Source organism: Lissotriton helveticus, chromosome 5_1 (assembly GCF_964261635.1).
Source record: "Lissotriton helveticus chromosome 5_1, aLisHel1.1, whole genome shotgun sequence".
Lineage (NCBI taxonomy): Eukaryota > Metazoa > Chordata > Amphibia > Caudata > Salamandridae > Lissotriton > Lissotriton helveticus.
Genome location: NC_136065.1, coordinates 492,932,615 through 492,945,802, shown reverse-complemented (window position 1 = coordinate 492,945,802; position 13,188 = coordinate 492,932,615). Strand labels below are relative to the sequence as shown.

The window sequence follows — 13,188 nt, the reverse complement described above, 5'->3', positions numbered from 1 at the left end:
ATTAAAATGCATATAAAAGTTTTTTTATTTCATGAATACTATATTTAATATTTAATGGATTTAATGTATTATCTTATTTTATATTTAATTAAAGTTGATATTTAATAATCTATATTTTTGCATCAATATTTGTAGTCAATATTTTTGTACTTACCTGTTTAAATATAGGAGCCGATATTTTTGCTGTCTATATGTTTTACTCAATATTTTTAACATCAAGATTTTTTTACATCTATGTTGTGTCAGTGAACCTATGTTGTGTCAGTGATCGCCCTAACAGAGGGAGCAAAGTAGAGGTCAGCCTTCTACACTCCAGAGGGCCACTACCACTGTGATGCCCTTTGGAATAAAGAATGCTCCTTCCACCTTCCAGAGGCTGATGAACCAGGTCCTTGCTGGAATGGAGGCCTTCTCTGCTGCTTATCTGGATAATACAGCGGTCTTCAGTAGCAGCTGGATGGACCACCTTTTTCACCTACAGGAAGTGCTTCAGGCTCTGCAACAGGGAGGCCTGACTATCAGGGCAAGTAACGGCCAGATAGAGCAGGGGTGTACTTGGGACACCTGGTGGGCAGGGGGAAGGTGAAACCCCTTCAGACCAAGATAGAAACCGTCATTGCCTGGCTGCCCCTCAAAACCCAGACTGAGGTCAGAGCACTCTGAGGCCTCACTGGGTACTATAGGAGATGTGTCAAAGGATATGGCACCATTGTTGCCCCCTTGACTGAGCTGACTTCCAAGAAGAGGCCAGGAATCCGATTTGGACAGAGGTATCCCAAACTACATTTGACTCTCTGAGGCAAGCCATGTGTATAGCTCTTGTGATCACTGCTCCTGACTTATCCAAGGAGTTTATCATTCAGAGAGATGCTTCAGAAACGGCATAGAGGTAGTACTAGCTCAGCTTAGTGAGGAGGGCCTAGGTGAACATGTTGCCTTAATCCGCAGGATGTTACCCCCCAGGGAACGGAGATGGTGCGCTATTGAGAGAAAAGCTTTTGCTGTGGGTTGGGCACTGAAGAAGCAGAGGTCATACCTGCTTGGTACCCACTTCCTTGTTCAAAATTAGCACAGGCCCTTCAGGTGGCTCAGGCAAATGAGGGGTGAATTTCCAAAACTGTTGAGGTGGTCAATTTCCCTACAGGGGATGGACTGCAGGGTCGAACAATCCAATGCAGATGGTCTATCTAGTTTTTTTTGCCTTAGTGAAGAGAACTCTCTAGAAACTAGGTATACCTCTCCACTTTCAGCTGGGGAGACATGTGTTCGACCTGAGATCCTTAGGCTGGTCTTCCCCCAAACTTTTTGCTTTTTACTTCCACATTTTGCTGTATTTGTATGCTGACCTTAGGACTCTGACCACCTTTCCACTGCTAATCAGTGCTAAAGTGTATGTGTTTAAACGTGTGTAATTGGTGTACACCTGATTGACATTTTTTTTTTAAAACTGTTTTTATTGTTATTATAGAACTCATCGGCATCAATCACAGGTTGTTTATATTTATAATGCACACTTAGGTTATGAAACTCAACACATTTACCCGAGTCCATCTCCCCATATAATTGGAAAACAGCACTCCTGACCTCGGGCCAATTGTGTTTCTATTGGGCATGAAGCCGGACTGGTCTGGGTGGATTAAGTGTGGGAGATGAGCCATGAGTCTATTTGCCAACAGTTTGGCCAGAATTTTAGCCTCTGAATTTAGGGGTGAAATTGGGCGATAGGAGGTACGGTCGGACGGAGGTTTTCCCGGTTTAGGGATAGCTACTATCGTGGCGATGCGTTGATCAAGTGGGAGTTCGCCCTTTTCCAAACTCTCGGTGTACATTTTAAGCAGATGCGGGCTGATAGTTTGTGTTAGCTGTTTGTATAATTCTATCGGGATCCCATTAGGACCCAGTGCTTTTCCTGACTGCAGTGAGCCGATTGCCACCTGTATCTCATCTTCTGTGGGATCAGCCTCTAGCTCCAGCGTAGCCTCTTGGGATAATTTGGGCATTTCCATACTGGTTAGAAATGCTGCCGCCTCTGCCTTCGATGCCTCCGAGGAGGACGTATACACCCCCCCGGAAGTATTTGGCTAACTCATTTACTATCTCCCTTGGATCTGTCGTTAATCGCCCCTCCTCTGTCTGTATTTGTAGTATGCCTCTACTGCCTCTCTCTCGCCTATCTAGCCATGCCAGGAGTTTCCCGGCCTTGTCCCCTACATCATATATTCGGTGTTTGGTCGCTGTGTGTGCAGACATCGTTGCTTTTCTCAAGTATTCCCTATAGTGATGTTGCTTAAGTTGTAGAGTGTGCGTATTCTCAGGTGTGGGGTCTTTCGCGTGATCTGCCTCAACTTTATGTAATTCCAGTTCCCTTAACTCTGCTTGTTTGTCTCGTCTATATCCCGTAATGATCGCCATCGCTTGCCCCCTAATGACTATCTTGTATGCTTCCCATACCATGGAAGGGGAATCGACCGACCCCGCATTTTCGGCAAAGTAATGTTTAGTGTCCGTCCGGAGCTGCCTTCGAATTTTGGGGATTTGTGTGTACCCAGGGTAGATGGGGTAAAGTCTGTGCTGCGTTTCATGGTTATAGGAAATAGTCAATACCACCGGAGAGTGGTCCGATATGCCTCTGGGCTTAATCGTAATGTCTTTAACATTGTGTAGATTGGATTCCACCATCAGAAAGTAGTCTATCCGTGATAGACTGTTATGTGGGTTTGAGTGGAACGTGTATTGACGTGCTGTGCGATGGGTGTCTGATTGACATATTTATTTTACTTGTAAGTTGCTTGTAAAATGGGTTACCATATACCCAGGTCTTTTAAATTAAATGCTACTAGTGGACCACAGCAATGATTGTTCCACCCACAGAAGTAGGTTTTCAAACCTGTTTCAGGCCTGCCAATGCAGTGCCTATGTGTGCAGTTTCCTGCCACTTCAACTTGCCATTTAAATCTACTTTCCAAGCCTTAAACGCCCCTTTTATTACATATACGTCACCCCTGTTGCAGGAACTACATAGTCCTAAAGGCAGGGTGCTATGTAAGTAAAAGGTAGGACTTATACTGTTGTGGTTTGCATGTCCTGGTAGTGACAAACAGTCTACTTCTTTTTTTAGTACAGAGAGGAGTATCTTTTTGATGTTTCATATGTTTGGAATGGTATTGATAAATCCTATTTACTCGTGAGGTTGGATTTAACTTTACTAATTTAGAAATGCCACTTTTAGAAAGTAGACATTTCTCTGCACTTACTGCTCTGTGTGCCTGGCAGCCTGTCTCCAATACATGTCTGGGCTAGGCTTGGTGACAGCTACATTTGTGCATTCCCTCTAGATAGACAACCACAGCACAGAACGCTCAACTTCATCTGCATTCATCTGCATACTGATGGGTCATCCTGGGCAGGAGGGAGGAGAGGAAGTAACACTTCACTTGAATAGGTAGTGATCTGTCGCCACACAAAGGGCTTATTTACCCCCCATAGCTAGGCTGGCAGACAGGACTGGGCTGAAAGGGGACCTGTGAACTTCAGAGAGTTCTTTTGAAGTCACACGCTACATCAAAGGCACCTTTTAGTATAAGGACTGGGTCTCTGATGCCATCTAATCAAACATGTTTGGTCTTGTAACCAGTAATCGCTGACTCTACACCTGCACATTGTCAGAAGAACTGCTGTACTGCCAGGAGGGACTGTCATTTTGCTAACTGCTCTGCTGTGTTGGCCTGCTACTTGTTGAGCTGCAGGAGGGACTTCCACTTTGCAACCTGCCCCACTGGGATGGCCTGCTGCCTGATACCTCGGCCTTTTGACCAACTTCCAGTGTTCTCCAAGGGCTTGTTGGCTTGTACCCTATACATTGAAGTCTCAGTGTCATCAAATACTAAAGCACCACTATTATCCAGTGGCCGAGCTCTGAGAAGAAGTAGAGGATGCTGGGTTGCTTGCTTACCGTATTCATCAACTCGCGCCCTGCTTGGGTGCAGAAGAGGCGGCTGTTATCTTGCCCTGAATCAATGCTCCAGTCAATCCAACTCGCGCTGCAACTTCCAGCAACTGTGCGTGCCGATTTCAGCTGCCGCAACGACCGCAGCATCTTCCAGCATGGCTTCATTGAGATGCGTTGCCCTGGTGACCAGGGGCCTGGCCAGAGGCGCAAGGATCTTCGACCCTCTACTCACCCGGTGCTTCCTACTCCAGTCGCTGCCACTGTGAAGCCTGAAGAAAACCACAACGACTCACTCAACCAAGCTAGGACAGTCTGGCCCATCTGTACTGTAGTGGGGAGTTGGGACCCTGAGGTCCCAGACACCAGCCAGTGCCCTTCAAAACCATATCCTTAGTGCCGCATGGAGCACTATTTTTCACGTCAATGTGTAGAAATAGTACACATCAGTCAGTACTTGATCGTAAGTGCTGTATGCACAGTATTGCCGTGACTGATTGGAAATCTTGCATTTAATGTGATACTTTGAACCAGTATAACTTGAAAAGTACTTAATAGATTTTCATCATTTTGTTCTTGATTTACTGATAATACAAAAGCTATTTTTCATAAACCTGAGTGAAGTATTTTTGTGGTGAATTCATTGTGTTACTGTGGGTGTGTGCTGCATAACTACTTTCCACATTGCCTATTTCGATCATTTCCGGCTCTTCGCCAAGCTAACAGAGGGTGAGCACAGATTATCTCATTTGTGTATCTAGCTTAACCTGATTAGAGTGGTGGGCTCTGTCTGGCTTGAGTGTATACAATAGCCAACCAGAAACCCCATTTTTAACGGCCTTCTCATCCCGTGAGGGGAGTTACTTCAGCCATTTGCTGGAACAAATCTCCAACCATTTCCAGGGTGGGAAAGGGTCGGATTTAAGTTTGGGAATACCCAAATATACATACCAGTTTATGGGCCCTCACAAAATTGCATGGTTAACTATGCCTCATTCTGCCCACTTCCCACATCCTATGTAAGAGTTACTACTACACGTTTCTCTGCTGTCTTGGTGGAGAAATATGAAGTAGCAAACCCACTTTTGTCAGAAGGATTGCTTTTGTGAATTCCTGTCAGGCGTTAATGGTGACATTTTCAACATTAAAAGTAAGGTTACCTTAAAAAATACTTTTTGAACTTTGTGAATGTGGACTGATTAGAATGATCTATCTCAGCTGTTTTAAAACACAGTAGGGGCTGCTCCTGAACGGGGATGGTATGGCGGGGGGAGGGTGGGACCAGAGGAGGGGGGTATAAAAAATGAAATAAAAAGACTTACCTGGGTGCTGCCAGCCGCCGCCTTTCCTCCGTCTTCTCCACGCCGCAACAGAAAGCACACAGCCTCCCTGATTCCCCTGGCCTATCACAACGCTGCAATGCAGCGTTGTCATTGGTCTGCGTGCCGTGGTTCACTGCTCAGACGGGGAAGGGGAGGCTGTGCATGCTCCCTACCAGACTGTGTATGCAGCCTAATGAGGAACATCCAAAGTGTGCAGGATGGTTTGGCCGGCCTCAACCGTCTGGCACACTTGAGAGTGTGCCTAACACTCCTAAGCGGAGGAGCAGCTGCTGTGGAAACCTTTTGACTTCTGTGGACCTCCACTGAGTAACTACTGGAAAACAGGGACACTGGTGTAAGTAGTTTTGACCGTTTGAAACTCACACTACCCAAAATATCCAGTTACAAGTATACATCAAACACATCCAGAAATTAGGAAATATATATTCTTTTTTATATCAACATTTTAATTATAACGGGAATGAGTTTAGTATTTCCAAGTGATTACCTGCGATGCACTCATGATTATAAAAATGAGAAGATTGTTCTGAAACTTTGCCACATATTTGTTCCTGTTTTTCCCGTTTTCAAACTAAGGGCCATATTATCAAGCAAGGGCGATACATTATCGCCGCTTTTATCGGCAGGAAACTGCCGATAAACTGGCGATAATGGGCTTGATAATATGCCCTTGTGAACTCCCATAGCAGCCCAGGTTCTGGTGTTAACCTGGGCTGCTATGGGAATTCACATGGGCATATTAACAAGCCCATTATCGCCGCTTTCTCGGCAGTTTCCTGCAGATAAAAGCGGCGATAATGTATCACCCTTGCTTGATAATATGGCCCTGAATTCTAGTAATATGTAAAACATTAAGTGGTCTGAAAAAGGGAAAAAAATCATAGCAGGGCATTCCCTATATCGATGAGAGGATACAACTGGGATACTTTCAGTTGTAGAACAGAAAAACGAAAAAAGAGGCAAAACAAAGTATGAGCACATTTCTGTAAAACAAAGAGGGGATAAAAGGGGATTTTTTTGTTTTTTTTAATTTATATTATGCGTAGTTTCCCAGCCTGCACATCATGTGCAGTTGCAAAGACCTTGTGCAGATGAAAAGCATAAGAAGAAATGGGAAATAAGGCACAAGCTAATAGCCTCATTTAGATAGGGCTGTAGAGGAATACTTGCCACAGTTGGCTTTTCACATCCACCGACTTCCCACATCTGCCAAATATTACAGATACTGAGATGGAGTGTATCCTGATGGCAGAGTTGCTTCTTCTTGGTGGGTACCAAACAGTGCGAATAGTGCAAGTAGTTACTATCTGTCGCTTTACTATCAAGGTCAACCATGTGCACCATGATGGTGGTCCTGGAAAGGAAAAGGGTAATAAGGTCCACCACCTTCTGAGAAACCGCTATCGCTGTGACAGGGACATTGATATATTGTTTTCCAAAGAGAGGCTTTGGGTGTCTATATTCAGAGAGAAAAAAAACTCAGCACAAGTCCACCATTCCAACAGGGTATGGCGGACTGGCCATCATTCATTTTTTCACTAAAGATGCTCCCACCATCAATGTGGTAGATGCTTGGATTTAAAAAAAAATTTGACCCTGTGCAAAACTCGAAATATGGCAGCCAGGTGGAGGTTTGTCTGGCAGAGGCAATATTGGTCCACCAATCTCTGAATGAGGCCACGCTGAAGGTTAACTTTTATGGAAGTGTACTGCAGTCGGTTAAAAGAGAGAACACTTTGCTTACCAGGAGTTCCTTGATAGGGAAGTCTTTGAGTCCACCGTCTCGAGGGGAGTCCAGAACAACAGGAAAACTCTTGTGTGGAGCCTCAATGTAGCCAAACTCCATTTCATCCTGTTTTCGAAGAGAAATAGAGACTATGAAGAACAAGTCTCGATAAATGGCAGTTCACAAAAGGATTCTAAACCAAGCATGATAACAAAAACATGGCAATTGTGAGCAGTTCGCCCTACTTTATATAAATAAAACGATTTTTTACAATTCTTTCAAATTCCTCACGAGTCTATGATGATAATATGATTTTTTACTCTTTAATCCATCAGTACCCCATGATCGCACCTGTACATCCATTCACCAAATAACCACATTAGAACTCCACAACAAAATTAATCACACGTATTAATATGTGTGCAGTTTTACAGAATGGAAGTTATGTGTACTGTCATTAGAGAGGTGAGTGATTTATTCATTTATTTTTCTTCCAGAGGTGCAATTAGTGCTTCTACAAGTAACGCTCTACTGGGCAATAAATAAGATTGTACAACCAAGATGGATCGCACACCGCTAGCCTCTCCTCCGGGTCGCCCCTTAGCACTCTGGTACATGTAGTGCATGTAGATGGACGAGTAAAAAGTAGTTCACCACAGTTGGTGCGAGTAGTTACTCGTTATCCCCAAGATCTCTGGACCCGAGAAATGGCTCCCTCGAGCTATGAGCTGACGAGCTCGGATCCCGGACCCGCGCCTTGAGAGGTATCAACCTGAGAATATTTGGCAGCCTGCACAGCAAGCCCCTGACCGACCTACACTCTGCTGACGAGGAACAATAATTCCGAAACACCGGTGTCCAGAGTTGGTGCTGCAAACTTGCTTATACACACAAACTTTCGAAATAGCGCACTCGTTACAAAACTGCATCTACCATGATGCTCCTGGGGCTCACCCGCTGGTGGGTGGAGTCGGAGTGCGACCCATTGACTTACTTAAATGGCTCCCTCGAGCTATGAGCTGACGAGCTCGGATCCCGCACCCGCGCCTTGAGAGGTATCAACCTGAGAATATTTGGCAGCCTGCACAGCAAGCCCCTGACCGACCTACACTCTGCTGACGAGGAACAATAATTCCGAAACACCGGTGTCCAGAGTTGGTGCTGCAAACTTGCTTATACACACAAACTTTCGAAATAGCGCACTCGCTACAAAACTGCATCTACCATGATGCTCCTGGGGCTCACCCGCTGGTGGGTGGAGTCGGAGTGCGACCCGTTGACTTACTTAAATGGCTCCCTCGAGCTATGAGCTGACGAGCTCGGATCCCGCACCCGCGCCTTGAGAGGTATCAACCTGAGAATATTTGGCAGCCTGCACAGCAAGCCCCTGACCGACCTACACTCTGCTGACGAGGAACAAATAATTCCGAAACACCGGTGTCCAGAGTTGGTGCTGCAAACTTGCTTATACACACAAACTTTCGAAATAGCGCACTCGCTACAAAACTGCATCTACCATGATGCTCCTGGGGCTCACCCGCTGGTGGGTGGAGTCGGAGTGCGACCCATTGACTTACTTAAATGGCTCCCTCGAGCTATGAGCTGACGAGCTCGGATCCCGCACCCGCGCCTTGAGAGGTATCAACCTGAGAATATTTGGCAGCCTGCACAGCAAGCCCCTGACCGACCTACACTCTGCTGACGAGGAACAATAATTCCAAAACACCGGTGTCCAGAGTTGGTGCTGCAAACTTGCTTATACACACAAACTTTCGAAATAGCGCACTCGCTACAAAACTGCATCTACCATGATGCTCCTGGGGCTCACCCGCTGGTGGGTGGAGTCGGAGTGCGACCCATTGACTTACTTAAATGGCTCCCTCGAGCTATGAGCTGACGAGCTCGGATCCCGCACCCGCGCCTTGAGAGGTATCAACCTGAGAATATTTGGCAGCCTGCACAGCAAGCCCCTGACCGACCTACACTCTGCTGACGAGGAACAATAATTCCGAAACACCGGTGTCCAGAGTTGGTGCTGCAAACTTGCTTATAAACACAAACTTTCGAAATAGCGCACTCGCTACAAAACTGCATCTACCATGATGCTCCTGGGGCTCACCCGCTGGTGGGTGGAGTCGGAGTGCGACCCATTGACTTACTTAAATGGCTCCCTCGAGCTATGAGCTGACGAGCTCGGATCCCGCACCCGCGCCTTGAGAGGTATCAACCTGAGAATATTTGGCAGCCTGCACAGCAAGCCCCTGACCGACCTACACTCTGCTGACGAGGAACAATAATTCCAAAACACCGGTGTCCAGAGTTGGTGCTGCAAACTTGCTTATACACACAAACTTTCGAAATAGCGCACTCGCTACAAAACTGCATCTACCATGATGCTCCTGGGGCTCACCCGCTGGTGGGTGGAGTCGGAGTGCGACCCATTGACTTACTTAAATGGCTCCCTCGAGCTATGAGCTGACGAGCTCGGATCCCGCACCCGCGCCTTGAGAGGTATCAACCTGAGAATATTTGGCAGCCTGCACAGCAAGCCCCTGACTGACCTACACTCTGCTGACGAGGAACAATAATTCCGAAACACCGGTGTCCAGAGTTGGTGCTGCAAACTTGCTTATACACACAAACTTTCGAAATAGCGCACTCGCTACAAAACTGCATCTACCATGATGCTCCTGGGGCTCACCCGCTGGTGGGTGGAGTCGGAGTGCGACCCATTGACTTACTTAAATGGCTCCCTCGAGCTATGAGCTGACGAGCTCGGATCCCGCACCCGCGCCTTGAAAGGTATCAACCTGAGAATATTTGGCAGCCTGCACAGCAAGCCCCTGACCGACCTACACTCTGCTGACGAGGAACAATAATTCCGAAACACCGGTGTCCAGAGTTGGTGCTGCAAACTTGCTTATACACACAAACTTTCGAAATAGCGCACTCGCTACAAAACTGCATCTACCATGATGCTCCTGGGGCTCACCCGCTGGTGGGTGGAGTCGGAGTGCGACCCATTGACTTACTTAAATGGCTCCCTCGAGCTATGAGCTGACGAGCTCGGATCCCGCACCCGCGCCTTGAGAGGTATCAACCTGAGAATATTTGGCAGCCTGCACAGCAAGCCCCTGACCGACCTACACTCTGCTGACGAGGAACAATAATTCCGAAACACCGGTGTCCAGAGTTGGTGCTGCAAACTTGCTTATACACACAAACTTTCGAAATAGCGCACTCGCTACAAAACTGCATCTACCATGATGCTCCTGGGGCTCACCCGCTGGTGGGTGGAGTCGGAGTGCGACCCATTGACTTAAATAAATAAGATTGACAAGAACAGAACTGTTCGGGTGGCAACCATGGTCTGCATTGCCCCCTTTTACTTGTGTATGTTCATTTTTTATGTGCATACATTCATCAGTTATGTGTTTTTTCATGTTTAATGCTTATGATGTTAATCAGTTATTTTTTTATCTCCTAAGATGTGGCTGTTGCTAGCTATTGAATTTAAATACTTAACACTAATGATTTGAAACATAAGTAACGGAATATGCTGTCTGCAAAAATGCTAACATGAAACTTGACCACACGGTTTTAATGATCAGTGCCTGGGCACACCTCAGACACCTTTGTGAAAGGCACCGGACAACGAGCTGAAAGACTATGGATCACACTTAAATAATTGTGACGCCTTACCTGTTCCAATACATAATGTGAAAGTACCAAATCCTTTTCTAAAAACATGGTGGCATTTCATGTTTGGAAGTATAGTAGTAGGGGCGGATTTGTGGGCGATTCTGGGCGAGTAGTCACCAATAACATGCAGGTTGCTTCCCGCCATGAAAATGCTCACAAATATGCTTTTTGCAAGAGCTCGTATGAATTTGTGCTTTGAGGGGAAATGAGGAGGGAACACCAAAGCGGATAAGAGTGCAAAGGGAGGAGATTCTATACAGAGAAATAATTTCCGCCAGCTGGAAAAAAGCGGGAAAAAACTGTTTCTATCCAGAAGTACCTAAGCATGTATAGGATCTGCAACAGTTTCACATTTATAGGATGATTCCTAAAAGTGTTTGTGGATTTCTTAAAAGTCAGAAATTTGCTCCAAACTTTTAAATACCAATAGTACAGTGAATTTCAAACTTTTCCTCAATCATCAATGGGTCGGTACCAGTTTTCCCAGAACAGGACACAATTAAAATTGTATTCTAAAAGGGAATTAAAGTTCTCTACCTGCATCCACCGATCCCCACGATTCACATATTCGAAGCAGATGCTGATCTTGTAGTGTGCTTCACTGACTAAGCTCTTTATCTCTTTCAAAAACAGATAGTTATCTTTCACGCTGAAGAGAAACACAGAGGGGGCAGAGAAAACACACAGGTGAAACAAGAATGAGACCAAAAGATGCCACAGTGACAGAGCTGTCTTCCTGCCCCGGGTAAATGCAACCAATGTCACTTCCACCCACATCCCCACTTGCCCGGTGCAGCTGTTTCCTTAAATTGCTTCACAAAACATATCTCTGACCGACCGCGCCTCTTTCCCATAAATGCTCTAGTCGAAAGCGGAGGGTTTCAGACCTTACTCCAACCTCCTGTCACCTCCAACGTCACTGGACTTTTTAAATATACACTTCTGGGCTAAATACTTTAATATGGGATCTCAGTAACATTTTACATTTAAGAAAAGATTCGTAGACACATTTTCAAATATTTCCACTTTTTGTTGGTTCATAGATAACTCTTTGGGCGTTAGTTCAATGTCTTCGAATGGGAATGGGCTTCGTAAGAAAACCCCTCAAATATTTCGATATTCTACATTTTCTATATTTTTTCTACATTTTACAACATCAATGACTGGCCTATACTAGAATTGTATAAGGCGTATACAGTGCACATGCAACAATCTCCATTACAGCAAAATAGACAAGCAAAGTAAATTATGAATTTTCAAAAGAGTCATCTGAACGCTCTCCAAATTATAAGGTGTTTGATTACTAAAACGTGTTCTGCATTTCGCATGCATAAGTAAAAAAGTGAAAAACACAAATAAGATAGCCAAAGTGACGAATAGTGTTTATCAAGCCCTGAACAACATGCAAATAACCTCAGCACAGAATTTGCCAAATTCTGAACTGGCCTTTAGGGTTGATGAATGTGTTAAAGAGTGCATAGAAGCATTCGGTATGGCCCCTATACCACCCAAGGCTCCTATGACCAGATGCAGGCCAACCACAGTGGAATGCTTAGGACAAGATGGATCAGCCTTGAAGAGCCTGCACTATGTAAACTTAGGTATGCATTTTTCGTTTTTTAACGCTTTATTAGGGTGAAATGAAAAAGAAACACTGCAGAGTCTTTTAAGTATCCTCATCTGCAAAGCAGCCATATGTTTCTGACATGGGTAGAAGCGAGGGGACTCTTTAGGTCAGCATGCCCCTCCACCCAACATGGGCCATAAAATCCAATGAATGTCTAAGTATCAGGGTCCTCTGCTACTCCCACAAAATGCAAGTGCACTTTGTGAAGCACAGACTTGAGTATTCTACACATCTCAGCCTTGTGACAAGAGCCTTTGGGATAATGTTGTTGAGCGATAGCTCTCCCGAATCTATCCTTTAGTATTCTATTTACCTGCAAACAAAAACCTCTTCAGGCTCCAGAATGTTTGGAGTGATGATCAGTGGAGCCATTCGAAAAGTTACCATGTCTGTGTAAATAGGCGCTTCCGGGATACCCTGGAAATAAAAACAAGAAGTGAAAAACATATTTGTATACATGGAGGGATGGCAAAGAAAAACTGAACATTACGATGTGTAGATTATTTTTCCTTAAATGCTTTGATGGTCAAGTAATGCACCTGTCCCTCAATCACGCATCACGTGCACAGTGTGGGGAGTAATAATGAAAGATGCACTGCTATGTGAACATTACAGAGAAAGAACATACTCTTTCCACATTCAACAGAATGGGTTTGTTGGCAGGGGAAGAAGCTTCCTTGAATATAGAATACGTACAACAAGAGTAGCCCTGGTGCAAGTTAGCGAGAATCAAACCCAGCTGAAAGCACAGACATTAGTGGAGGAAGTATAGACCTCCTTCCACTTCAACATAAATCGACTCCAAGTGGAATACATCTTATTTGAATGGTGATTGACCTGTAGT

At 45.2% G+C, this 13,188-nt stretch overlaps 1 protein-coding gene across 1 annotated transcript in view; it reads right to left on the bottom strand.

The window, feature by feature from the left end:
* Positions 1-13,188, bottom strand: part of LOC144754689 (protein-arginine deiminase type-2-like) — a 641,882-nt gene that overhangs the window by 197,463 nt on the left and 431,231 nt on the right. Inside the window, exons 8-10 of the mRNA XM_078642812.1 lie at positions 12,658-12,761; positions 11,255-11,366; positions 7,034-7,141 (exon numbers count right to left, since the gene is read on the bottom strand). Coding sequence (XP_078498938.1) covers positions 7,034-7,141; positions 11,255-11,366; positions 12,658-12,761 — 324 coding nt within the window. The remainder of the gene's footprint in view (positions 1-7,033; positions 7,142-11,254; positions 11,367-12,657; positions 12,762-13,188) is intronic.